The sequence below is a fragment of the Alosa pseudoharengus genome, unplaced genomic scaffold (assembly GCF_046254945.1).
Source record: "Alosa pseudoharengus isolate Yale_2024_CS ecotype anadromous, Long Island Sound unplaced genomic scaffold, YU_APseudo_1.1 YU_APseudo_1.1_scf_18, whole genome shotgun sequence".
Taxonomy (NCBI): Eukaryota; Metazoa; Chordata; class Actinopteri; order Clupeiformes; family Clupeidae; genus Alosa; species Alosa pseudoharengus.
The window spans coordinates 23,136,426-23,164,245 of record NW_027468650.1 but is presented as its reverse complement, the minus strand read 5'-3'; the positions used below and the strand labels follow the sequence as shown (position 1 = coordinate 23,164,245).

At 40.8% G+C, this 27,820-nt stretch overlaps 2 protein-coding genes across 11 annotated transcripts; one reads left to right on the top strand and one right to left on the bottom strand.

Moving 5' to 3' along the window:
- Positions 1–106: 106 nt before the first annotated feature.
- Positions 107–9,550, bottom strand: sec22c (SEC22 homolog C, vesicle trafficking protein). Its single transcript, XM_076290619.1, has 7 exons — positions 9,000–9,550; positions 7,698–7,909; positions 6,614–6,777; positions 5,098–5,277; positions 4,638–4,756; positions 4,441–4,506; positions 107–4,292 (listed from the first exon to the last, which is right to left on the bottom strand). Exons 2-7 carry the CDS (start codon positions 7,877–7,879, stop codon positions 4,092–4,094), a joined length of 912 nt encoding a protein of 303 aa, XP_076146734.1. The 5' UTR covers positions 7,880–7,909; positions 9,000–9,550; the 3' UTR covers positions 107–4,091.
- Positions 9,551–9,667: 117 nt separating this feature from the next.
- On the top strand, positions 9,668–27,342 carry nktr (natural killer cell triggering receptor). 10 transcript variants are annotated; one of them, XR_012988046.1, is made up of 18 exons: positions 9,668–9,912; positions 12,135–12,219; positions 13,136–13,210; positions 15,228–15,335; positions 15,534–15,578; positions 16,818–16,905; positions 18,703–18,732; positions 19,049–19,194; positions 20,268–20,499; positions 20,919–21,113; positions 21,284–21,374; positions 21,691–21,839; positions 22,409–25,237; positions 25,528–25,617; positions 25,729–25,788; positions 25,891–25,989; positions 26,659–26,991; positions 27,126–27,342. XR_012988046.1 is itself a non-coding variant. In XM_076290615.1 (17 exons), the coding sequence occupies exons 2-17, from the start codon at positions 12,162–12,164 to the stop codon at positions 26,726–26,728; spliced, it is 4,326 nt and encodes a 1,441-aa protein (XP_076146730.1). In that variant the 5' UTR covers positions 9,668–9,912; positions 12,135–12,161; the 3' UTR covers positions 26,729–27,342. The 10 variants fall into 10 exon arrangements, 9 of the variants coding, with proteins under 9 accessions (XP_076146730.1, XP_076146729.1, XP_076146727.1 ...); XM_076290615.1 differs by having other exon boundaries at positions 20,919–21,074; positions 26,659–27,342; XM_076290614.1 differs by having other exon boundaries at positions 25,909–25,989; positions 26,677–27,342.
- The last annotated feature ends 478 nt before the right edge of the window (positions 27,343–27,820 follow it).

Here is a 27,820-nt window from a genome sequence, read left to right as displayed (position 1 = left end):
ATAAATGAATACATCAATTTTATATTGTCAAATGATCCAAAAATATATGTTCACTCATATTTACCTTTAGCATCAGCATCATAAAGAAAACACACACAGAAAAATGTACAAAAAGCGCTGCATTTAATGACGTCAGTTTAAACAACACATGAATTACTATACACTCCAGTGAATAGCAGCCTGTGTTTTGGCAAGTTTTTTTAACTGAGTAAGAGTCTCACTCCCCAAACAAAGCGCAAGACATAACATTTGGATAAAGTTAGAAAATGTGATATTCCGTTTACTGCAGGGTCAAAAGACACACCTGTTCATGCTTCTAAATAGGGGAAGAGCCTGCTTCTCAAACCAGATAAAACCAACCCTGACCAACTCTACTGTCATTCTGGTTTAGGGATTGCAGTAAAACATGTGAAACCCCTAATTCAAATCGATTAACTTGCATCATACACCTCAGATACACTGAGGGAGAGATGCTAGAAGATGCCATTTGGTGGTTTGTCAATGAAAGAGATGTCAAGGTTGGGGAATCAAATAACTCTTGCATTCAAAAGTATTACAGTATTTCCACACACAGTACAATACTGTAAAATGTATGCATTGGTTTACTAACTTTTTCCTTTTAGAAAATTGTATAAATACTTAACACAACTGACAATTCAAGCTTTCGCTGTCTGATGTTTTTACTTTCAAAAATGCCTATTTATGTTTCTTCATTTTCAATTCAGGTATCCATAATGTTAAATCATTAATTTGGTCAAAATGCCCCACTTTAAGACCCTGTTATTAAAATCATACGTAAACAAGATCAAAGACCAATGTAAAAACAACTTCCCATCTTTATGAAAGTAAAATTGTTGCTGTTTTTGGCATCACTAAAATTCGTCATTGCATGTCCTTGTAGTTTAAAACAGTTTAAAAGAGCAGTGCAAGAATATAACTTATTATAACAAGTATAATTTAGCATTAGATTTACTGAGAATGGATCTTGGGAAATGCAATAATTTGAAGAGTGTAGCTTTAAGACATCATAATTTACAGTTTTGTCTATGCTGAAACTATACTTCTAATGCAATATAAAAAAAGACCTATCATCTCCTTCAAAACCATTTCCTTCATTGATTAGAAACACATCCTGAAATCGCTAGGCTAAGCTTTGCTTGAGGTCTTTTGCTAAATTATTAATAAAAGTTTAACAAATATGCAGCCTTTCACTATTAAGCACCCATAAAAAAAAGACCCCAGTCACACAACCCAGTGTCTTGCATGTCTATACCTTGAGCTTAATGGCGAGCATTGCTACTATCTTTTGTTATACAACCATGCTCTGGGCAAGAATACCATGAGGAACTGTTCTGAAATGACGGTGCAGATTATTGTAATATTAACAGCCCCTCAGTATACTGATTTAACATTGGTGTGATAAGCCATTACATGATAACAGTGTAAAAACAAACAGTAGTACTCAATTTGCCATGCTTGAAGAGTAAGCAAATATGTGCTATCATTGGAGAGTTTAAACCTTGTTTTAGTCTTTCTCATTGTCTCCTTTTGCAGTGGTAATAAAATGTTGAAAAGTTAAATTGTCCAAATGGTCTGGTGAACCACAGACTTCACATCATTTACAGAAGAAAATATATAATGTTAATTGAACATTACAATGTCAATTGAACTGTCAACCACAGATCTTAAAGAAAAGTGATATCTTCTGATTAAGCCAAGTATGATCTTTGAGCGCAGCATTTTTTTCTGTATAAATTGAATTCATTCTATCAATTGAACTTGTGTCAAGTGGAAAAGTAAGTTTGGTCATTTTAACCTTGCCCACAACTAATAAGTCACTCTCACTCTCTCTGGCAAGAGATTGGCCAGCTATCATTTCAGATTAACTGAAATGCCAACACTCTCAGAAGGTACATTCTAGCAGTTATACCTGATTAATCTTTTATCTTGTTCTTATCTTACTCCTATCTGTCCTTCAACATCACAATGATATCAACAGGGGTGGACAGTAACTAAGAATATTTACTTGATTACTTAAGTATGATGTTTGAGTATCTGTACTTTACTTGAGTATTAATCTTTTTGGAAACTTGTGACTTTTACTCCACTACATTTGAAAGGCAAATACTGTACTTTTGACTCCACTATTTTTGAAATATTAGCATGAGTAGCCTACTTGTTACTTTTAACTACATTTGATTCTTTGAATGCAATAATGCGAAAAACAATCTTGAAGTTCATTTTTTTCAATAGTCCAATTTGAACTTAGCTGAATTGTCTATGGTAATGATGTTGACAACCGATTCTTCATCAGAACATTGTCCATATAGTCTGGGAGAACCCAGACAAAGTGGTGGTGTTAACCAGGCTATCCTCCAAGATAATTGTGAAATTGGAATGAAATCACCTGACATTCACCACATAGCTAGATGTTTAGCGTACATCATTAAACGATAAATAATCTACTACTCATAATTGAGTTATCTGGTTTTGTGTTTAGTGGTGAAAATGTTTTAGATTTGTGAATTCAACCTTTATTTAAATTATATTGTTGCATCCATTTAAACAGTTGCAAAGTTATGAAAATAGGCCAAATGTTTTTGTTGGATGTAAGGAACTAAAGGTCTGTTCAAGTCCTATGACTGACCAAAGGATGTATACCCTATTACTGACCAAATAAACATTACATTACAATACATGAAAAAGGACAACTTGTACTTCTGAATACTTAAGTATTTTTAAAAGCAAATACTTCTGTACTTCAACTTAAGTAAAAATCTGACTTAGCAACTTTCACTTGTATTGGAGTAATATTTGACAAGGTGTATCTATACTTTCACTTAAGTAAGGGAATTGTGTACTTAGTCCACCTCTGGATATCAATGTTCTGAGCTGCACTGATCTTCAGCAAACAAAATCTATCTTTGTAGCAAAGAGAAGACATGACATTAAAACGGTTCACTGCTCAATATTGTTGCCAAGCCATACACATTGTTAACTGCACAGACATTGTATATTATTAACCGTGTTTCCACTTAATACCATTGTCACAACACAGGGTCATACATGTACAGTTGCCTGCAACAGTAATATTTACCACATATCATTGTAATCTAGCTTCTCTGGCCTTCCCTCAGAGAACTGTACTATGGGTCATCACACAGGTTTTTTTCATGATTGTGTACTGACCACAGGAACATGGTAAAGTAGGGGACGTATAGGCCAGGGCTATCAAATAAACTTTCAATCACAATAACAAATTATAAACCTCGCTATCAGAGACTGATATCTATATTGTAAACAATGACTAAGTGCAAAAAGCTATTCTAAACTAGTCGAGCTTATGTCAGCCACAAACACACCAGCTTAGGCATACTGAGTTATACCATTAAAGGAGTATTAAGACCTCTTGCAAATTCATCTACAAACAGTTATACATGAAAGATTATCAAAATTACAAAATTACTAATTACATAAGTATGTAGCTACTTACTTACACATCATTATAAGACAAATAAAGATTTTAATAACAAAAATTGCATTGGATGAGTTGAAATGGAATAAATTAACAAAAAAAAACCACAATCCTAGTGCAAATCTTGTACTACCAATCTACGTTGCTTCATAACCCTGTAAACCAATTAAAAGCAGGCTCCTTGCCTGGTGTTTCAGTAAAACTGAAATTATTTGGATGGAATACTGTTCAACCTTCATCAACGGCACCGCTCACCTATGCCTAGACTTGTCAAGATACCATTCAAAATCCCTTTATCACCTCCTAGCCCTAAGTTGTGTTGGTACCTAGCCCTTGGTACTGGCAACGGCAACTTTCATGACTACAAAGTCCAAACCATGTCATTTTGGCAGTGTGTGCCATCTCAGGTCAAACATCACATACATGCACGCGCGCACGCACACCAGTTGATGACAACACCGTTGATTACAGTGCACTGTCAACACACAACCAAAACCAACTCTTCCAACAAAAAAGCAAAAACACCTCCATTCCTTTATATTGCAATAAATCCAATGTCTGATATGGGTGCTTCTCCCCACCTGCACTCTGGGTTAGCTGGCGGCCATTACGGCTCTCAGACGCCACAGTCACTCATCCTGTCCTGCAGTTTCCTGGTGAGGGTGAGGGCTGTGGAGAGGCAGGCCACAGACACATGGAAGGTCAGTTGCCAAACATTCCTCAGCCCGAACAAGAAGCCGTTGCACACGATGATGAGGGTCAGGAGGGTGAAGGCCTTGAGCCTCTTCAGAGAGGAGTGGAATAGGTAAAGCTGACACTGAAAGACAATTTGGAAGAGGAAACCTCAAGCAGGATATTACTGACTTTGCAAACTGCTTCCTACTGCAATATCAAATTTCTCATGCAACTGCTGGATGGAAAGATAGCCATTTTTAGATAGCAGACCTAAGATAAGAGTTCATTACCTGGCAAACACAGCAAAGAAAAGCCAAAAGAAAGGCAACTACATTCCATATGCCATCATAGTCATCCTGTGGACAGACAAATGTTTAATATTAGGCTAAAGGCACAGCAAAATAATACAATATCACATCATATTTGCACAATACTAGCAAATGATGTTGACAGAAAAATGTCCAGGTGTTGTTGTGTGATGCCTTGCCTGGAAAGTATACTCAATAAGGTGGACGCCCCTGATAAGGTTAAGGGCGGCACACATGATGTTGAGCACTAGAGAAAGGATCCCTGGGGCCGACACTGGCTCCAGTCTCTGGTTAGGCCCTGCAGGAATCACACAGCACAAAGTCTACTTTTAGCAATCGGTGGTGGGTGGTGCAGTGCATAAATATCAAATGCATGTTTTGTTCAAAATATGTTTTTGCTTCAAGAATCATATATAAGCAATGTGATTTTGAGTCATATACATAACTCTGATTAATTGTGAGGAAGACCATCTATCAACATAAGATGAATTCACCTTAGTGGGTCACACCAAAACATGTTTGCAAAATCAGGTAACTACTCATATTTTGCAGATGCACAGCAATACCTCAGTGTCAAAATAAAATACAAAACAAAAAAGAATTGCCCAGATATATCTCCATTAAAAGCAGATGTCTCACCAGTTCCAGGCACTTGTTCAGCATGGCCATTGGCGGCTCCGTTGCCAAGCTGTACGTCCTCCAGGTTGACGATTTGGGGAGGGCTGACCCTCAGTTCATCCTGCACCTCCGCTAGGGTCACCCCTAACGAGGGCCCGCCACTCTGGTTATAATGCTGCTTCAGCTTCTGAATGATATTGTCTGTTAGGGATCCACACAAAGGGAGAGATACACAAGATACCCATTAAAAACAGTTCACGACAATGTCTGTGAATCAGTCACTTTGTAGAGTTAAGTGATGGCACATTGGAGGGACTCTATAGCACTTCCTGGAGTTCATGGGCTAAAATTTGCCTTTTCTTGGGCTATGTTCCCATTTCAGTATATATATAGTATATATACTTTTTTTGATCCCGTGAGGGAAATTTGGTCTCTGCATTTAACCCAATCGGTGAATTAGTGAAACACAAACAGCACACAGTGAACACACAGTGAGGTGAAGCACACACTAATCCCGGCGCAGTGAGCTGCCTGCTTCAACGGCGGCGCTCGGGGAGCAGTAAGGGGTTAGGTGCCTTGCTCAAGGGCACTTCAGCCGCGGCCCACTGGTCGGGGATCGAACCGGCAACCCTCCGGTTACAAGTCCAGAGTGCTAACCAGTGGGCCACGGCTGCCCATTTCTCTTCCCTTTGCCCTACCACTACATTTAGAGTGCCCTCCACTGGGTAGTGCCCACTCAGGTTGGAGTCCCAAGGGGTAGGGGTTCTGTAGGGGCTACTGTTTAGTGTTTGTAGCACACGCGCGCGCGCGCGCGCGCGCACGCACGCGCACACACACACACACACACACACACACACACACACACACACACACACACACACACACACACACACACACACACACACAGTCCATTAATCTCAAGTTCATAATTCAATTAGAGTACATAACACACAATAATGAATACACAGGCTAGTAACAAGTTACAAAAAAGTGTCTCTCTTTCCAACATTTTACACATTAGCTATATCAGTGTTCAGAGTCAGTGTTAAAATTCCTCCCCTGTACTGATGCAGATGAGCGTGGGGGTGCAGCAAATTTGCCACGGGATTATATTTTTTAACATATACCTCAGAATCTACCCTGCATCTCACAGCGTTCCATTTGGAGAGCTATTTGCAGGGCTAGATCACACTACCCCTCCATCACCAAACAAAAAGGTGTCACCATACCACCACACGCGAACGCGCAAACGAGCAGGTAGGGCAAAGTGGTAGAATTGGGAGAGAGCCTTGAAATATCCAGATGACAAAAGTAATCTATAGAACATCGACAGCCACATGAAATGCACCCCACCTTGTGGAAAACCGTGTTACTGGTACCATGGCAAGCAAAGCACAGATTTCTTCCACAAATGCAAGAGAGAAGGCTGACCGATGGCTCTATAATGTAGTCTACTGTATCGTCTGTAGACTGTGTAGACAGCATTCTACCATCCCAAATGCTGATCACTAAAGTGTCAGTTTTTCACCTCACTCACCGAACTCCAGGAACGGATAGGGCCTGCTTGCCAGGGCGACTGCCGAGCCATCGAAGCGGGCTGAGAATTCCCAGCGGACGTCCTCAAGGAAGCAGAAGGCCATGGCGGCAGGGAGCCGGCAGGAGCACACCGCCATGTAGGACACACCCTCAGTTGACAGGAAGCTGTGGCCAGGAAATCACATGGCGAAGGCATTTAGTAAACAGCTGACCTCTCGGGGACAAATAAGACTTGGCTCAAGAGAGAGCTTCTGTTTCAGTGTTATCAGTAGCAGTGCGACACAATGGATCTTTTTTCCCCCATCAGATGCCACTAATGGAGCTTTTAGTGGATTTTAAATTGAAAACAACCTCACCTATCTCCAATATATGTGCAAATTATGTTTATAGAAATATCTCTTACTGAAAAGAAACCAAATGGCATAAATCAAGAGATTTAACTCCTCCTTCACCATAAATCTTTCCTTTTCATAATTTGAACAAACTGCTCCTGATGAAATGAATCATAGTTTTAATTCTTAGAAGCACCACATATGCACCATAATTTATGGTTTGATATCTTTCTTAAAGGGCAGCAGAAAATAGCACAGCAGAATTTCAGCCAAGAACCTCACTACATGCTTGACCCTGAGACTTATCAGTAGTTGTCAGACCATTACTTTAACCAATGAACCATGTGCCCACCCACAGACAATCCCATGGCTGCCAACTTCTTAGTCCCCCTCACAGAGTGGCTCATGGTCCAATAGCGCTGGTAAGTCAGTAGATGGAAGCTAAACAAATGAAAAGCTATTCATTTGTGTTCAATATGTCTCAGGGTTCAATGTCAACACTTCACAATCCCATCCACACTGATGGTACAAGTAAACTGCAATGCAATGCACCTGGGCAATTAAAAAAGAACACTTATTTTTTATATTGTCATAGGTTGTTGACCCTTCCATTAACATATTGGAAAATAAACATAATCTGTGTCACAACCACCATCTCAGTACAAAAAAATGCTAAAATGTTATGTGTTGAACTTGACCTTTCACATGTCTGTGTGTCTGTCTGTCGGCAGCAGAGATTAAAGGTTAACTCACTAGATGTGGAGGTCATGACCCTTGACCGTCCCTCGCTCTGGGAAGAGTGCCAGTGACTTGGAGATGACCTTCAGCTGCTGCTTGCGCTCCTGCAGCTCCCGGTTGTGCTGGAAGTCTGTTGAGGCCGAGAGTGGGAGCCCATCTCCGACCCGCGCCACGAAGGCGAAAAAGATCAGTGGCATGCTCCTGGCTGGCCCTTAGGCATGGACAGTCTGAGGGGAGAGGCACCGGAGAGCACATTTAAGTCGGTGGGTAAGTAAGTAATTAAAGTTTATTTGCATAGTTATGGTTAATCTGGGTCTTAGGCATGGGAGGTCTGAGGGGAAAGGCACCGAAGAGCGTATTTTACCCTCCTAAGAAAGCACTGCTCTGAAATGATCAGCCAGCACACAGAAATGATGATTTTGAGGGGTTCTCTCACATTCTCTTACATTGACACTCTTTTAATCCACAAGGTTGAATAACAACAGAATGCTACAGAGCTAGGATCAGTTGTTAGTAAATATTCTGGTTTTACTGTTTCTGGAACAGTTTTTACCACAATTATCTGTGTGCTTGTCTATGATTGCGTTCTGAAAAACATGTATAACCAAAATCAACACTAAACAATGTTATAAGTGTATGTCCTCCTTCGATTTGGATTCTAGCCCTGGGCTCTTTCATCTCTGAGTGAGTAGGATATTTCTTCACATCCCTAGATATCAAGATTACAGTCAGTGTCCAAATGAGCTTAGGTTGTTGATCACTCGACTAACTCTGAAATAAAGATGTAGCGTCATGGTTCCACACAGTTTAACTGTAAGTTCCTCAGCATAAACTTGTCATGCAAAAATGTGATCTCCACAATGTTTATGCTTGGCCTGTGAAAGCTGTAGCACATGCTGGTTGCATAATAGAAGGGCTTACCAGCTTTGCATTTTTCATGGTTATATTTTCACAGATTCCCACAATGCATTACATTAGTAACTGTGCACAGGTGTACAATCAGTGTCGCTGCATCTAAATAGCCAGATGGTTTTCCATAGATAAAACACAACACTTTGTACAAGCCAGTTAGCTTAAAGCCGCATGCATGATAGGTAAGTTACGTCTACGCACGATTAAACACATTTCATTGTCTTATTTCACGCGTTTGACCTGGAAGTATCTATTGTTCACACACACTGAGATAACCGTAGTCTTGGGTGGGACACATGGTTGACCTTTTATTTCATTTCTGAAAAATGAACATTAGCTTGCTAGCTAGCATTCTAAAAACTTGAACTGATCCACGCTTCACATGGGTCGCATTGTTTTCCTTACCTCTTCTTTAGATTCATTTTATCACAGAATTTTCAAGCATAAAATACCATGCAAGATATATTGATTTGAACTGGCGCGGGCATTGTAAAGACAGTTGGATATTCTCGATATCTTTACACGCCTTGATTATTGTAAGACTTTGACAGTTCACTGTTGTGCTGTGCTGTGTGTTGACCCAATCTTGTAGTTTTTGCGTTGAATCATGGGAACGACACAGCTGTCTTCCGCTTTCCGTCAAAGCTTCTTAAAGAAACAGATACAGGCGGAGAGCTTGGTCGACCTGGTTCTACGGCATTTTGTAATACATTTTACGCGAAAGAGTAATGACAGAGAATGTCTAGTAAGGGTTCTGGTAATATGCTTATCATTCCTGAATGACGAACTACTAAAGCATCTCAATTTGTAGGCATTCTTGACCACACCACACAGCAACCCAATGTAAGAGACAACAGCAGCAGTTCAGTTGTCTCGGTTGAGTTTTTGGTTACGGGGCAATATTGAGAATGTCTCATATTTACAATATTCATACTAGCCTACTGGGTCCAAGTCAACTTCCCTGCCACATGCATTTGTTCAAGATGAACCTTATCACCCATCATCACACACGCCTACGCATTATCGGTGGCTTGTGCAGTTTCACTTTTGTTGACTGTTGGTCTGAGCGCGCCACTCTAATGTCAACGACAACAAATATTTAAAACTTTTTACACTTTTAAGGAAAGTTCATTATTCCTCAAAATACTAACAAAATTGACAAAAACGGGGACTCTTCATTTTATATGCACCGAACCGATGTTGACTTGCAAAATGACCCTTCCAAGTTCCTACCGAGCTGGGGACATTTGAGCCTGGTGGTGGTGGTGGGGAATTCATTCGGCGTAGTCTAATACAAAGCTTCGCTAGGACAGAACAGGTAAGGTAGATTCGGTCAAAGTGAACTCGTTTGGTAATCTCAGGCCTCGTATCCGCATATGTTGTAATGTCTGTCAAAGCAAAGTTCTAGTCAGAACACGATTATCACGTTTGACCCTTTCTGTTTATCGGTGAAAAGATAAGATAACCACACCGACGACGAGACATCTTCTTGTGAGTCCACAATCGATGCTAGCTAGCTCGCTAGTAGCAAACTATACTATCAAATTAGGCAGCCTTCTATATGCTAAGATTGGCTGCAAAGTTATATAGATTGGAAAGTAATACATTCAGGTGTCTTGATGTTACTGACAATGCATGTTATATTCAACTGCATTTCTGTAATACAATATTTTGTAGCAACTGATATAGCAACGGTTAGCTTAGTGACAAAATAAAGGCTGCCTTTTCCTGAGGGTGTCTTTCAGAACGGTAACGTTAACGTTAGCCTATTTGAATTATGTAAAAACGTTAGGTATCATAAAGCCTTCAACACTTAAGGTTAGCTGTTGCAGATAGTTGATTTTGTGTTTTTACGGGCAAGATCTTGTCATTTACAGTATCAGTATTTATCCAGCTCACGCTTTATGGAGGTGTTGCTATTGCAGGAAATACAACGGAGCCATTGCTTGTGTGCTAGCTGCTAGTCAGGTTGGCTGACCACTGCATGTGTTTTTGCATGTGATGAAGCAGGTAACGTTAACGTTAGCTGCTAGAGTAAAGTGCTCTCTGTCGCACCAAATGGGGAGTCAGGGATTTCGTCTGTACATGATAAACTACTTTGTTTAGGTCTCATTGAACAAATTCATTAATAATCCCTTAAACATGGAAGGTTATAGCACTAGTTTTGGTTAATATCAGTCATTTCTTTAATGTCACGTATCCATACTAACGTTATCGAGTACTATTTACTCACAGACCGATGATGGGGAGAGGGGGGTGTAGCATCATCAATGTATTTTAATAATGCTTGACAGGCTGACAACCTTCGCCTAAACCTACTTTTAGCTATTTGCTAGCATTTAGGTCATGTAGCCCGAAGAATGTGCACTTGAGAAAACAGTACTATTTATAGCTGGCAACCCCACCCCCAAGGTGCTTAAACATTTCAAGCATTTGATCTGTTAGTTATTGCTAAAACTGTGGCTAAACAAGTAGAGGAATGTATGTAAAGTTGTCAAACAAGATGGAGTTGTGTAGATGAGAACGTTCTCTGATCTGTTTCTGTGTGGATTTTTGACATGAAGGTTGAGCAGCTGGCCTAGTTTGCAATTTTTGGGGGTGGGGCTCTGTGTGAAGTCTTTTTAGAATAGATATGTGTGTATCTCTATGGTATGTATGTACAAAGACAGGAAATGAGCAGACTTAATGAGGTTATCTTGAGCTCTTTAGTGTTTCAGCGGTGAAGCTAAACATGTTTTTCTTTTTTTTTTAAATCTAGTGGTTTCTCTTGTGGCTTTGATGTGCGAAACAAATTGCAGCCACATGAGTGAAAGTGATCACCCATTGTGCATTAAGAGAATGTTTGGTTCTGAGCTTTTATTTTCCAGTTCAGTTGAAATTCAATTAGCTATTTTATTTGGTCTATAAGATTCTCAAGGAATTTTACAGAACCTAAGGCTCTAACCTACTTGAGTAAGCACTAGCCATTACTGTATCCATTGCGTGCTGAGGGAAGCCTGCCACTGTATATTCTTCTGCATCCTTCACTGTCAGTTTATCTCCCAGTTTAGCCCTGTAATTCTGACACTAGCAAGCAGTAAACCCATCCAGTCCCCCTGGTCCACAGCTCCAGCTCATTCACAACATTGTTAGAGGGCCAAGTAATAGCCTTGGCGGATACTCGATGCTCATGCCTACTCTCTGGCGTAGCAACAGTTGGAGTGGCTGAGTTGGGGGTGGGTAAAAGATAAGAGAAAGGGCTTTGGTTGGAGGGGCACGAGTGTGGATTGGCATGTGGCAGGCTGTTTGGCTAGGCACTCCTCCCCTCTTGGGGAATGTTAGGCTATCCCATTTCTCTCTTTCTCTTTCTCCCTCTCCCTCTCTCTCTACCCTGTAAGAAATATTGCACTTCCTCCTCAGCTCAGCACGGTGTACACATATTCACCTGCCAAAAACCCAAAAAGAATCTATTGTTAGAAAGACTTGTGACTTCAATACATTGTTCTAGAGGAGAATTAGGTTTTAAGGTGGTTACATGTGTTTGTATGTTTGGTGTTTCAGGGAGCCTAGACTGTTCTCAGTAGCACTATGGGGGTTAAAGAACGGCCCCAGTGCTACTTTGATGTGGAGATCAATCGGGAGCCAGGTAAGAAGAGGCTTTTCAGTTAATTTAAAAAAAAATATATATTGTTTTATAATTGGCCATATTTCATACAGTGCCTTTGCTGTGTAGGGGTGTGCTGTCTATACGAGTAAATGTGTACACAGAACAATTGTAGGTCTTAGACATCTTTTTCAGAACAACAAAAAAAGACAAAACAAAATGTACTGTATACATGTACGTTTGCATGTACAGTATAGAGAGGCCATATTTATTAGCCTATGTTTAAATGACTGTAGGCCCAATTGTCCTTACTTTATGCTGAATCATACAAGTTGTTTTAGAGAGTTAACATTTCAAAGGTAATTGTAATGCTGAAATGCGGTGAAGATAATATGGCTTCAGGGTTTTCTGTAGCAATTCGGTTGTGCATACCTTTTCCAGCTCCACATAATTCAGTCTGGTGCTAAGACGCTTTTAGGAGGAAAGCTGTTAAAATACCTTGCAGTAAACTTCTGGGTGAAGAGTTGCTGAGGCCCTATGCCCTGCAGTGTTATTTTAATCATCCACAGACTGGGTTGAGCTGTGCTTCTTGCACTACTTGCTTGTTATTAGCATGTTACAACACATGCTGTTAAGACCAGTAGGGCCAAGGTAAACAGGGACTGGCATACTGACCACTATGTTTTAGTGTGCATGGAGCTGCTATTAATTGTGTTGTTGCATCTTCATGAAATGCAACACGTTCTGTGAGAGAATGTGGCTGGGAATGTACTGTATGAGGAAATTCTATGAGGGAAAACAATTTGTGCTTGAACTGCATTCATGTACAATCCCATCACTGTTGAAGGAGGGGCCAGAGGCATCGCGAGAACCTTGCAGCTGTGTTATGTCTTGAATGTGCGTATTTTAAACAGTGACCTGTCATGTCTCATTTTTTCCCCTCTGTTTTGTTTTATAGTTGGACGTATTGTCTTTCAACTTTTCTCCGATATCTGTCCGAAGACAAGCAAAAACTTTCTCTGTTTGTGCACTGGTGAGAATTTGTTTTTAATTTCTCTGGGACAAATTACTGATTTAGAATACAAATATAATGACCCTCTTCATTGCTCTCTGCAAAAGTTTCATAGTCTTGTCACTTGATGCTTTGTTAAAGTTGCCCTGACAACCTTACATTTGGATCCCACCTTGATAAGGAGAGTGTTCTTTTTAATTAGCATAGCACAGCAAGTATAAGTATACTCTTTTGATCCCGTGCATTTATCCCAATCCGTGAATTAGTGAAACACACTCAGCACACAGTGAACACACAGTGAGGTGAAGCACACACTAATCCCGGCGCAGTGAGCTGCCTGCAACAACAGCGGTGCTCGGGGAGCAGTGAGGGGTTAGGTGCCTTGCTCAAGGGCATATCAGCCGTGCCTACTGGTCGGGGTTCGAACCGGCAACCCTCCGGTTACAAGTCCGAAGCGCTAACCAGTAGGCCACAGCTGCCCCCACGGCTGCCCCCCAACCAGTGCTTGTGTCCAAATGGACGCAAGCACAGGTTCACATTTGACCTCACATTTAGCTACATTTTCATCAATGTGCTTAAAATGAAACTCAGGTACTGTTGCATCAGGTGTAGGCCCTTTCAATCTGTTCCTAGACAGTTTCTGGTTTAGTTATGAAAATGTATCAGACTTTATAGTGTTCTATAAAATGTCAACTTTAAGAGTTTTTTTATTTTATTTTTGTTTATCCCCAAGTTACCATTAGCTCAATGTTGTTTTCTGTACCACCAGAAATGCCATGGGAACGCATGTTTGTTTATGTAGCTGAAAGGGTCTATACCTTTTCACCATTACCATGAACAAAAAAAATTGCATTGATGTAGCAATATAACGCTATATTGTGCTGGTTCAACACTTTTAAAATGTGAAACGCTTATCCCTCTAACAGGCTCTTTCTGAGGAATGTAACAAAATAGCTCCCATATCACATTTTTGTATAGATGAGCGGGTCATCTGTAGGCAGCTTTAGAGGAAAATGGATCGAGTGAAGCCTCTCTCTCTCTCTCACTTGCTCTCTCTCTTGCTGTCTTTCTCTCTCTCACTTGCTCTCTCTCTTGCTGTCTTTCTCTTTCTCTCTTTTTTCCAATCTGCTTAGCACGTATAGTCTGTTCTCCAAACACCACCAGTTCTTCTAAGGTAGATGGCCAAGAGAACAACTGATAAAGTATGGCAGCAAATTACAAAGCACTAGGCAACTGCAGTATGACTGATCATTTTTCTCCATGCCTGCTAGGTTAGGTAACAAGAGTTCAGCAAGGACAGACATATGGTGTGTCTGTGTTGAGTTCTGTGTCTCTTTCTCCCCTGTCCTTGGCCCCATATCTGGCTATTCTCATTGATTCCTCCTGAGAACGGGAAGCCAAAAAAAAAAAAAAATCTCAAGTTACTTCAGCAACATGTCCACACGTTAGCAACCCGAGAGCAGCGTGGCCACATTGCTGGCTGTTTTCGTCAGCCACTCCACAATAATCCCCCACAAGAGTTTCACAATCATCACCCAGTGAATATGCAAGACTGACAGTTGGCTGAAGCTTGCTCCTCACAGCGCTAAGAGACATAGCAGTAAATCAGAGTTTATCCGTCATGTGGATTATAACTGCTGCTGCAGTCTGTCCTCCCTTTGACCCACCTGTTTGAACCTATTATGTGGTCATAAAACTCTTCATTGTCCCAGTCAGGTGTGCGGGTACGAGAACCTTCAATCGATTGGAAAGCATGTGTTTGACGTCTGAGTTGTCCAGGGAGTTCAGATAGGAGTGTCGGAAGGAAGAGACCATTAAATATGCAATGCTTGCTATCTCTGGCAACAGGAAATGCTTGACACTCAAACTATGTTGTTATTCTTGTGTCTATCTTGTGTCATTGTGTTTTTATTTTAGTATTACTAGGGTAATTAGAATGTTAAATGTATTGATATCTGAGGACATTAGAGTCTGCCCTTTGGGTAAATGCTTGCTAAGATGTGGAAACTCTAATGTGTTTATCTATGTTGTTTTACAGGTGAAAAAGGAACCAGTAAAACGACAGGGAAAAAGCTATGCTATAAAGGTTCCACTTTCCACCGTATAGTAAAGAACTTCATGATCCAGGGTGGAGACTTCACTGAGGGTAGGTAGACCATCAGTCTTGGTTCTGAAAACTTGCTGTACACAAATAGCAGGTTGACTATGGTCAGGATCTCACTGAGATGAATTAATGCCAAGAACAAAAGATTAAACAATGATGCTTTCTGTTAAATGTCACTTCTGATTCAATTTGGAAGGGGGCAAGATGTGCACATCTCATGATTTTCATTTTCATTTGTAGGCAATGGAAGAGGAGGAGAGTCTATATATGGTGGCTATTTTGAAGGTAAGAGGCTGCCTTAACTACTTTCCAAACAAGATGTGAAACAACCTGGATTGCTAATGTCACTCAACTCATATCCGAAATAACCAGCTACTCCTCTCTACTCCTCTGTCCTAACTGCCTTTGCATGTGTTAAAAGTAGCATGGACAGCTAGACTCGTGCATGGGATTCCAGAGAAGCATACACATCTAATGCAAAACGTTACTTGTAGATTGTGACTTCTTGAATTGTTTCTTTTCTTTTTTTGTAAAGTGGCTTTCTCTGTGACAGCATGAGGGCTAGGCATTTTTTCTCTTTATTAAAAGATCCAATCTTCCTGCCTAAAATGTTCAACATATTCTTTTATTTATAGAGAGTGTGGTCTTTTGCAATGAAAAGGTAAGAGATGTGCACAGTGCAGTTACACAATCTAAACATCTATTCTCCCCCCTCCTTGTTCATCTTCCCTGTGTGAACTGAAGGCTCACAGCGTTTATTTGCAGTGCTTTTTGGTTTGAAGGATGGATGGATGGATGTCTGAGATTCGGGGCTCCTTTTTTTGGTGTCGTAAAGAAGCTCCTGAAATAACCTCAATGTGTTTAGGCCGGAGGCTTTTATTAGGGTTAAGATGTTTTTTGCCAGATGTCTATTTTTAAGTTTGGAGCACTTTTTTGTTGTTTTGGTGAGATTTTGATTTTGTTTCACTGCCCCCATACAAAAAAAAGTAGAATTTAGAAGATCTAGTTCAGATGAGATTATTGCAAGTTGAATAGAACTTTATTTTGCTACATCTGTCACATGGTTGTTGCATTTACAGAGGTTCTTGTTATTTTTCTGTGGATTTCACAAACTGTAGGCCTTGAATCAGTAAACAAGTAGAAGGGCACGTGGAGAGTGCAGACCTCCATCAAAGTCAAATGACAAATCTTGCAACATTAGCAAAACCATGATTCGGATCTACTCAAAAATATACTGGGTTCTTTCAGATGCTACACTTTTCCATAAAGTTTTGTGAAAATCTGACAGCTCGTTTTTGTTTTTACAATTCTGCTTATGGACAAACTGTACCAGAAAACCTAACTTCCTTGTCGGAGGTAAAAAATTGTACGGTGTTAATTAGTGCCGCTAAATTTGAATACAAATGAACAGATATCTCTCTCAGGACCTCTTTGAGGAAAGGCCTTACACTGTTTCATAGTTCCAGAGCCCACCTCTCACTCTCTTCAAATTCTCTTTCTCTCTCCATCCCCCACCCCAAACAGATGAGAACTTTATTCTCAAACACGACAGAGCCTTCCTCTTGTCCATGGCCAACAGGGGCAAGGACACCAACGGCTCCCAGTTCTTCATGTGAGTACACTTCACTCTGTCACCAGGGGGTCTGGGACGCACTGTGCACACAGATGTCATCATGCCATTCCCCCAAACCACACCCACTTTACCCCCCAGTCCATTTAAAGGGACTCCATTGGCTAAAAGTCAGTGATTCCGCTGCCACTGTATTGCAGAGAAAGGAAGTCTCCGCCATCTCAAATATTTACATTTCAAGACGCAGCCATCTAAAGCAGTGTTTCCCTGTTGATAATAATGTTGATAATTAGTTGATAATAATGTTGATAGTTTAGCCATACAAGATATGTATTTTACTTTACTTTTTACTTTCAGTAATAGTTCACTTACACAAGATATGTAAAAGAATGTGAGACTTGCTTTCCTGCTAAGCAGGGATATTGCAGTTGTTGTCCCTTTAAATGCCTCTCCATAGACTGTTAGTTTGTTCTAGAGCCTCATTGAGGCTTTATTAGAAAGAAGTGTATCAGCTTCTTTTAGAGCTTCCTTTTACTGTTTAGACAAGCATTTTGGTGCTCATTAAGTGTGTAATGTGCTGATATTTATGTGGTGTTAATAGTCTTTGCTTATTGTAGGACTGAGTGCAGTCATTTTGTTTGGGAGAATATGTAGGTTAAATGTAATGTATTTAATCTTAATGTAGATTTGTGGACTATGTATGCTTACATTAACTTTGTTGCGAACTTACCATTTTGGAAAAGAAACAAGCCTTGCACAAGGCTTCTATCAGCTAGGGACTGTGCTTTAGTTTTGTCTAGTTTCTTCCGTTAATTTGTTTTTATTTGTTTTCTCTGTCTGGCATGTTTTTTTCTTGTCCCCGTAGTTCTGCTGGCCGCTAGATTACTCTACTTTGTCCTCTCCTTGACCAGAGTAGCAATCCCCATTTGTGTGTCTTGTTTTTGTTGTTGTTGTTGTTTCTGGGAAGCACTACATAATCTAATTTATGTATGTGTGGTACAGACAATCTCAACATACTCATTCCCCCCCTTTGACCTCCTCTTAAACTATGCATTTAGAAAAATATACAATATGACAAAAGACTTGGACTCTTTTTTTGCCTACCAATGTTACATTTTTTCTCTTGCCGTTTTTGTGTAAAATTGCAGAAACTCTAGCATCCAGCTCCTCCAAGGTAATGTGTTACTCCAAGGCTGTGCTTCTCTCCTGACTTGTGTATTTATGATTGATTAGTTTGTGCTCACTACACCCACAGGCTTTCTTTATTTCTTTTTTTTAATGTTGCACTCGGGATGGTTCATGTTTATTCAGTCTTCAGTCTATAGAGATTAAAACATGTTGAATTTGTAAATGCAAATTTCAAAATGGTAAAGCAATTGAATACAAGTACGGTATTTATTTATGTGGTTGTAGAACAGATTGTTAATCAAGCCGTTGTCTGATTTTGTTTTTTCTTTAAATATAAAAAAAAGTTTCCTCAGACCTTTTATTCACAATTGTTTATTTATTTTTTTTATTTTAAATCTCTTGCGGTTTTCCAGAAATGCACTATTGTTTATCATTACGTCGATTATTCTCCTTTAATTTGTATGTAGGAAAAGATCGTGGATCTTTGGCGGATCCATTTTTCAATTCCTCATGTCTCCCAAGACTATATGGCACGGGTTGTTTATTTACGGGCAAATGTCAGATGTTCTTGTTAATTTTACTGCACTTCAGTTAGAGGAGTCAGTGCAGACCCTCATTGTTCCTCCATCTTCTCTCTCTCTTCTATGTGTGCTGAACTGGCCCGACTGCCGGTCTACGTGTCTGGGTTGCTCTCCTCCATTGTCATTACAGCACTACAAAGATGGCGGCACACCTGGATGGGTACGTTCACACTCTAATCATCGTTTCCTGCTGTGTTCAGATCAGAAGAATCATGGTTAGCACAGATGCTAACGGATTATTCAGAGAACTAAAAGAAGTCCTGGATGTATTAGTTATAACCGAAGTGCAGTGGCTGAAGCTACTACTTAAAAGAATGGAAAGATCTCAGAATGTGACTCACAGGCCTGAGAAAGAATATTAAGAAAGTTTAGGTCAAGTGTTTAAACGAGTGAATATAGTCTTCTTCCTCCAAAATTGGCTTCAGAGTCTGCAGGTGCCAGGGGATGTTGACCAGTGCTTGTGCTTTCTCCCTCAGGGTCCATGTTGTCTTCGGGCTGGTGATCTCCGGCTTTGAGGTGATCAAGAAAATCGAGGGCCTGAAAACGGACTCTGCCAGCAGACCTTATGCTGACGTCAGAGTGATTGACTGTGGACAGCTGATCACCAAATCCGCAAACGACGGTGAGAAGGGGGGTCCTTTTCCTTTCTTGGGGTCCTCATTCGCTACTGTGTTCAGGTTCACAACATTGCTGCTGTGGTTGCATTTCTTTTTGGCTGTATGCCATTTTGATATTTTTCACTTACTGCGCATTTAGACATTTATGCAATAAGACATTTGCACAGTTTGTTAACACAACACTTATTCGTTTACAGTTAAATAACTAAAATAAATAAATATATCATTCATAAATAAATAAAATAATACTGTTGTCCATATTGCACACGAGGGCCACCATACGTTTTAAGACTTTACCATGAGGTAGCTGCTGGGCCCTTTGAAATTCCTTGTCAGTCTCCGCCCTTCCAAGAGGACCAGGTCAGCTGTTTCTGGGTCATATCTGCGCAGTGCATTTTGATGCAAGCGCATTTGCCTAGCTTTAGAGGGCGGCTTGTAACCTGATCTCCCATTGAGCTGTGATCAGCCATGCAATCCCCTGTGCCCCCTGGCAGTGCCTGCTGTATTTCTGAATCCTGTCACCAGCTTGCTTTTGAACACTGCAACATAGTGTGAAGCCTCTGTTATGGCAACATGGTGTATGAACTTCAGTCAACCTCCGGGTGGCTGTTTATTTTTGCATCAACAGCTCAGTCTTTCTTTTGTGTGTGTGTGTGTGTGTGTGTGTGTGTGTGTGTGTGTGTGTGTGTGTGTGTGTGTGTGTGTGTGTGTGTGTGTGTGTGTGTGTGTGTGTGTGTGTGTGTGTGTGTGTGTGTGTGTGTGTGTGTGTGTGTGTGTGTGTGTGTGTGTGTGTGTGTGTTAAACGTATGTTATATTTCCACTGACTGTAAATGTATGAATGTGACCCTTGCCAGGAGAGTTGTGGCAAGGGCCAGTCCAGTTCATTGTACTGGACAATCAAAATGTCTTGTGTTGAAATACAATATGCTAGCTGAAATCCTCATAACTTTTGTTTTTAAATATAGGTTAAAATGACCACAAAATGACACTAAATCGGTTATATTTCAGTGTTAAATAAATTTTACTTTGTGCCTAAGTAGTGATTTCATTTTGACAACTGAATGTGAACTCTTTGCAGTCCTCAGAGGCAAGAGGAGGCGAGCTGCACTGGACTCTGCTGATTCCTCGCTCAGCTCTTCAGAGTCTCCCTACAGTTACTCCTCCGAGGAATCAGAGGTCGAGTCCAGAGGAAAATATCGACACCACAAAAGGAAGAAGGCCTCCAAGAGCAAACACTCAATGAAGAGGAGGAGGAGAGGGTCGAAAAGAAGAGAGAGACACAGTGAAAAGATACCTTTAGATAGAAGGAGGTGAGGTTCAATTTGGATGTAAACGATTGTAACAATTGTAATAAATTGTCTATCTGACTTATTCACTTGTTTCCCTCTTTGGGATTATTGTAAAATTTAGTTAGGAAAAATACCCCAGGATGCTGGTCCTAGAGATTGAAATTCATGAAGTTGGTTAATACATTGTCTAAATGCTGTAATTTAAAATTGTCCTGCCAACATTTTCTGAATTGTTTAGTAACTTAGTAACTTAATGTGTCATTATAGAATGTATAATTAAGCATCTGCTAAAAACCTTAACTGTAACTAAGGAGTATATCTTAAAATATAAAACATTTAACAAATATACCTTTCATCAACCCTCTGTAAAAGATCGACTTCAAAGTAAAAGTAACACATTTCATGAAATCAGTGTAACATTTCCCATAATTCATTCACAGCCCTGCTGAAGAGCAAGAGGTAAAGGAGGATGGAGACAGGGAGCAAAACGTGCGACGGGAGAAGCCTGTGGTTCGTCCAGAGGAGATCCCACCGGTTCCAGAGAACCGGTTCCTGCTGCGAAGGGATGCGCCTGTACAGGAGGAGAACCCAAACATGTCAGTCCCCGACTCACACTCACCCAGGGAGAACCTAAGGTTGTTATTAGTAGGGTGTAGCCAGGTTTTAGCAGCTTTGTGGTTAAACTTATAACTGCATGTTTAATTTGTCTTTTCTGTCTCTTGAGGTTGCTGAGACCATTTTCTTTTTGAATATATTTTATGTTGTTAACAATAAGTATGTTGATCATGATATTGTTTTCTTGCAGTTCTGAGCAAGAGAACCCTTTGGCTTCCACTGACCATTTGAAACCAGCTGTAACCAAATCTGGACGGAAGATCAAAGGCCGTGGAACAATGGTACCTATTTAACATGTTATTTCTTTTCCTTTTTTTGCACTGCCATTGAAAAGCATACTCAGTGTAACACATTACAGTTAGTTTCAGCCATGTGTATTTAGTTTTCAGGGTGTACACTGTGGCTTGGTTGAGCACCCACTTTAAAGTATCATTTTGAACTGTAAGATTATTTTCTTATTCCCCAAGCAAGCCATTGATGTTGACCTTATGGATGTGAGGTAATCCATGCCATTTGTGCCCTCTGCTGTTTTGATTGTAGTGTGGCCGTGTTTACTGATGGGGCTTGTTTTTTTGTTTTTTTTCCCGCTGGCTGCAGAGGTACCACACTCCGCCTGGTATAAAGTCTGGCTCTGAGTCAGAAGAAGAGCGGGGAAGCAGTGAGACCCCCCCACACTGGAAAGAGGAGATGCAGAGGACAAAGACGTACCAAGCTCCCAGTGTGGAGAAGTGGAGCAAAGGAGACAGGTACTACTGATTGATGTCTAAAATCAGGGTCACGGAAATCCTTGAAATTTTGTGAATTGGAGCATTGAAAAAAAAAAGCCAAGGCCTGTAAATGTTTTGAAGATAGACATAAATATAACGGGTCAATGAAAGTGAATTTCTATATTTTGTGAGGTAAGAGATCACATAATTGAGAAATATTTACACATTCAGTCCTCTGTGTATCTTAAATTGATAAAAATCACTGAGCTTCTGTAAATCTCACATTATAAAATGTATCAGTGTCAAACCTTATTCCGGGTCTTATTGCATCTTTTGTTGGGTCCTTGAGTTTGAGAGAATTAGGGATTGAACCTCCATGCAATGGCCTTCAATTTAAAGATGGTATGGGAACCCTGGTGAAATGTTCAACTGTAAATGTGAGGAAGGTGTACAAATTATTAACATTTAAATAAAAAAAAAAGAGGCAGGTATGCTTGTTTGGTAGATGATGGTAAGATGGTAGCTATGATAGTGGTTTTGCTTTGCAGAATGCAGAAAATCTGTATCACTTTTTTTCTATAATATAAGATGTAATATTTTCTCATTAGATGGGATGACCGAAGTGATAGCCCGTGGTCCAGGTCCAGATCAAAGGAACAGTCACCTGGCCATGGGTCTGACCACTCTAGCCCACACCATCACCATAGAAAGGACCGGAAAAGGTCCAAGCGCAAGAAAAAGAAGCACAAGCACTCAAAGAGACACAAGAGCTCAACGCACCAGCCCAAAGGGTCCTCATTGTCGGAAGGAGAAAGGTCTCATTCTTCGGGGGGGAGGTCAAAGCTGTCTAGCCATACAGAGAGAAGATCTCGCTCTTTGTCATCTTCGAGACACTCCGTCAGAAGGGACTGGTCTGGATCTGAGAGAAAAGGTCGGTTATCTGGTTCTTCTCGAGATTCAAGATCTTTCTCCCGCTCTAAGAGCAGGTCCTATTCCCGGAGCTACTCTCGGTCACACAGGAAGTTCAGATCATCTTCAAGGTCAAGGAGCTGGACACGTTCCAGAAGCCGATCAGTGTCCAGATCAAGATCAAGGTCGAGGACAAGGTCACCTTCTCTGTCAAGGTCTAGGAGCAGAACTAGGTCTAGGTCCAGGTCTACCTCCAGATCCAGGTACAGGAGAAGGTCAAAGTCAAGAAGGCGGCATGTGTCCAGATCTCCTCGGAAAGCAAAGATGACTGACAGTGTCAAGTCCAAGACGGTTCCACTGCAGGCTACTGTTCCAAGCATAGAGCCCAAAGCTGCACCCCCATCAGCTCCTGAGAATGTACCAGTGCTTCCTCTCAGTGACAGCCCCCCTCCGTCTCGATGGAAACCAGGACAGAAGCCATGGAAACCATCATACGTTCGTATTCAAGAGATCAAAGATAAGACCACTCCTCCTTCGACTGCTCAAACTGGCCAATTTATGAACTTGGCCTTACATAAACAGCTCATGTCCAGTGGTCAGACTCAGCCTGATAATGCAAGTGGTGTGGATGCCCTGGGACGGCGCACAACCAGGAGCCGGAGTCTTCATAGGCGCTCCCGCAGCCCTTCCTCAAGTAGCCGTTCTCGTAGCAGGTCCCGAAGCAGGGGCCGCTCCAGGTCAACGATTCACTCCTCTGGCCAGTACGACAGTCGTTCCTCATCGTACAGCAGATCAGATTCGTACGACTCTCCCAGGCAGGGAAGCACAACGAGGAAGTCCTCTGAGCTAGGAAAAAAACACCATTACAGTTCTCTAAAGACAAAGCACAAAGACGCACAGCACAAAATGCCTAGTGGTGACCAAGATATTATGGCCATGTCATGTAGAGAGAGTGGCACTAATATCCAGAAAGCTACCATTTTCAATCAAAATGGGTCCAAAGGACAAAAAGATGTGATTAGTGCAACTCTCTCTAGCAGTGGTAGGACTCACAATCCAAAGCCATTACTAGCAGAAGAACCCAAAGGCATGTCTGCTTGGGAAGGTTCTGTTGATGTTCCAACAATGCCTTTTATCAGCGAAACACGTTCATCTGGTGGCTGGGACTCTGATAGTGATGCAGACAAGCCAGTGCTGAAACAAACCATGCTTAATGTTAAACACGTTTCTGACAAAGAAGAAGGTGAGGCCACTTCTGAATCTGATAGGGACCACATTTCTCCTGAGAAACCTCGAAAGCCACTTGAACAAGTGCCCCATGCTTTAACTTCCCCTTCTTTGAAAAGCCCTGTAGTGAAAGATCGTGCTGAGGACCAACCTGTGGAGGAGAAGCACAAGTCTAAGAAAACAAAGCGAAAACACAAGCACAAGAGGAGGAACTCTGCCAAGTCAGGGAGCCATCATTCAAAAACTAAAGCAAAGCGGTCAAAGAAGAAACACCAAAAGCTGAAAGAGACTTTCCACTGGCAACCTCCCTTGGAGTTTGGGGAGGAGGTGGAGGAAGATGAGTCTGTTGTTCAAGGGAGGAACACCAAACAAAGCAGACAGAGTGCCTTGAGAGATCCTCACAAAAGAAGCACCATCCCACAATCAAAGCCCAGGGTTTTGGGAAATGAGGATCAAGTGGAAAGAGGCCATTCTTCATCTCAAGAAAATTCCTCAGAGGTTGCAACACCTTTATCAATTAAAGAAGATGATGATCTGATGAAAAGGAGACGGTCAAAGCCAAGTTACCACACAAGTCCAGCACAACACCTGGTCCCTGATAACAGTGATGGCAAAAACAGTGTTGATTATCCTAAGCATGATCCTCAAGAAGAAACCCAAGATGATCAAATGGACATTTGCACCCCAGATCACCAGACCGTTCCAGAGATCATCACAGAGCCAACAGGGCATATAGTTGTCGAGATGACACAGAAGCTGACCAAAAGTATATCACCTTTAAAGAATCCTGTACAGAGTGGAAGTCCACTTGTAGAAAGGAAGCATGTGATTAAGCCTACCTCAACAGTGGAGTATCAAGGACAAAATGAGGAAATCCAACAATTATCAAGCAGACAAGTAGCAGACCAGGTGGTTGATACCAAGTGGAAACCCTTGAAAGGAATCACTGCCCTACAAGCTGCAAGTGTTGTGTCTACTGTTCTGAAAACCCACAGATCCTCTCAGAACTCAGAAGCTAAAACTCCTGGTCTCAGGATCGAGATCAAGAGCAAGAACCGAGTACGGCCAGGTTCCCTCTTTGATGAGGTCCGGAAGACGGCCCGTCTGAACCAGAGGCCCAGGAACCAGGACAGCTCCAGCGATGAAAGATCCTTATCTGAAGATGCTGATGGGCAAGGGTCTCACAGCAGGTCACTCTCAAAATCCCGCTCTGCCTCAAGGGACCGGTCTCACTCCAGAGGGCGCTCTCGCTCCTACACTCATTCACGAAGCAGGTCCAGGAGCTCAAGCTATTCTTCCAGGTAATTTTCATTGTGTATATAGGTTGTTGGCATTGCCATATCACTGACGCATCAGTGTTAAAGGTAAATATTTAAAGAAATTGCTTGTAAATTTGAAGTAAGGATAATTTTCTAGACATTAAATTCTTTATTATGTGTTAACCTGCCTCTAGATCAAACAATGTCAATGTTTTCATAAAATGCATTTTGATGAATATGCACACATTGTATACTGATATATATATATTTTTTTTTTTAAATCTATAGGCTGTATTGAATGCATATTTTGTAAAACTGTTTACCACTTACAGGAGCTATAGCAGAAGTCGTAGCAGAAGGCGATACAGTAGGGGACGTTCTCGATCCAGGAGCAGCACTTACAGGAGTTATCGCAGTCACAGGTGAGCCGTCACTAAAAAAGTAATGGGCTAAAATGACCCTCACATTAGCAGCATGATGTGTCATCAAGTGAGAATAAAATGATCAATGTTTTGTTTTTTTGGTTTTAAAAGCCGAACCTATAGTAGGAGTCATTCCAGAAGTCGCTCGTACACTCCACGCAGAAGGTCCAGGTTTGTGGAATTCATCATTTAAAAATACACATATTACTATTCTGCAGTTTTGCACGCATATGTCGCATGCTTTTCTCGTTTATTTGCTCGTGTTTGTTGAAGGTCTGATTCTTACGACAGCTACTCCAGCCGCAGCAGGAGTCGCAGCACAAGCAGAAGACGACGTCGAGGAAGGAGTGACAGCTCAGATCGCCATTCTAGGTGAGGGGGGATTTCACATACATTTTGCCACTTCACCTAAGCTGACTAACTTTATTCATAAAGCACCGTTAGGCTAAAAGTAGCTGTCTGATTTAGGAGGATTTCCTAAAAAGTGTGGGCATTTTAGTCTTAAGGACTCCTCAGAGCTAAAAGCAGCTGAGTTGTATTCAAATTCGCAAGCATAGGTGAACATTTGCAAACAGTTTTCTGTTTGCCTTGAGCACTCCGCAAATGTTTGCGAACACTCACAAACAGCTTGAGGAGGTGCTGGAATTCTCCGCAAACATAGAGTGGAGCTGGACTAAATGTTTACACAAAATTGTTCAAATTTAACTGTTGAGAGAAAACATATTCGCCACAAATGTTCACCACTGTTCACCACCAAATTTGAACGTACTGTACCTGTTATTCCCCGTTGTAATGTTTTATAATGCAGATTCACTTAATAGATCTCAGTCGTACATCAGGAATAATTGTGGGTCATGTTAGAACTCCAACTCAAACCCATTCCTTGTTGAAGTTGAATAGAATATATTTTGTTTATATTGCATCTCTCTTCACTGTTGACACTCAATGACTGTTGTATAAACTTGTTCTGTTTAGTAAAGGTAAGCATAATTAAATTCAGAATGAGAATCTTGCTCATTGTACCTTTCCTTCCCTGTGAAGGTCGTATCGCTCATACAGTCGGACCTCTTCAAGACGCAGGAGCCACAGTCAGAGCAGTCGATACAGCTAAGGGCCACTCTACTGAGGAGTTCCATCTTGCCATTTTCCACATTTTTTAAGAGCAAATGTATATCATTTTAAACGTTCTTTAAACGTTCTTTCAGTCATCACTGTTCAGTGATGAATATTTTTATTTTAACCAAACGCAACGCATGGTGTAAAGTAATCAAGTTTATACTGTAAATATATAAATGTCTGCATTAGGTGCGTTTGAAACCCATCTTTGTGTTTGTGTAGCGTCATTGGATACTGTGAATCGAACATGAAGTGGAGGTGACCGTGTTTCCTCCTTTGTTATTTAAAAAAAATAAAAATAGTAATATAGAATTACTATTATTAAATAGAAATTACATTGTGTATAATGATTTACAGGACTATGAAAGGGTGATTTTTTTTTCTTTCTCCAGATGTAGGAAAGGACACCTTACAGCCTACTGTATTCTTGCACAGACAGATGGGAATTTATTTGTTTTTGCAACTAGCAAACTTTGTCTTTGAGACCGACTGCATTGTTTTATTTTATCTCATGAATGTAAAGCAGTCTTATAACTCTGTCTTGTTTCCACCACTGAAATGCCTATGCAGATTTCTCTATCAACAAATATTAAATACTTTTGCAATAAATGAGAATTTGGTTTTCTTATTATTCAGGTTAATGTACTGCATTGATATAGCAGCCCATCTGCACCTGAACTATGTGCAGGGGGCTTTCCAGAAAAAAGGAAACGAAACACTTAAATTCAGCGAACAGTTCAAATTTCTAAAGCTATATGCTAGAAATGAGAATATTCTGGATTCACAAGACAACATTTCTCACAATCTGCAATTTTCGTTATGGCATATACTTCTCAGCATTAAGGATGTTAACACTAGAATGATGTAGAAACAATTAAACTTCATTTATTTACCTGGTCAAACAAACTGACTTCTAGGTGTCCAAATATTATAGACCGTAAATCATTGAAATTCTACAGACGTCGCTAAGGTTCCGAACTATCTTTAGACAGCCTTACACCAAAAAATCTTACAGTATACAATGTCATCAGTGAAAGATGGTTGTCTAGTAAAACGATGTCTGTTATTTTATTTTTCCAGGACCTGC

What these genes read in the sequence shown, in the direction of transcription:
- nktr (XM_076290610.1), top strand. Translation starts at nt 12,162, where the DNA reads ATGGGGGTTAAAGAACGGCCCCAGTGCTACTTTGATGTGGAGATCAAT. An exon ending in AAGTGGAGCAAAGGAGACAG is followed by an intron (nt 21,840 to 22,408) that starts GTACTACTGATT and finishes TTTTCTCATTAG; the next exon opens with ATGGGATGACCGAAGTGATA. An exon ending in AGCTCAAGCTATTCTTCCAG is followed by an intron (nt 25,238 to 25,527) that starts GTAATTTTCATT and finishes TACCACTTACAG; the next exon opens with GAGCTATAGCAGAAGTCGTA.
- sec22c (XM_076290619.1), bottom strand. Translation starts at nt 7,879, where the DNA reads ATGCCACTGATCTTTTTCGCCTTCGTGGCGCGGGTCGGAGATGGGCTC. An exon ending in GGTCATGACCTCCACATCTA is followed by an intron (nt 6,778 to 7,697) that starts GTGAGTTAACCT and finishes TCCTGGCCACAG; the next exon opens with CTTCCTGTCAACTGAGGGTG. An exon ending in CTATCCGTTCCTGGAGTTCG is followed by an intron (nt 5,278 to 6,613) that starts GTGAGTGAGGTG and finishes GATCCCTAACAG; the next exon opens with ACAATATCATTCAGAAGCTG.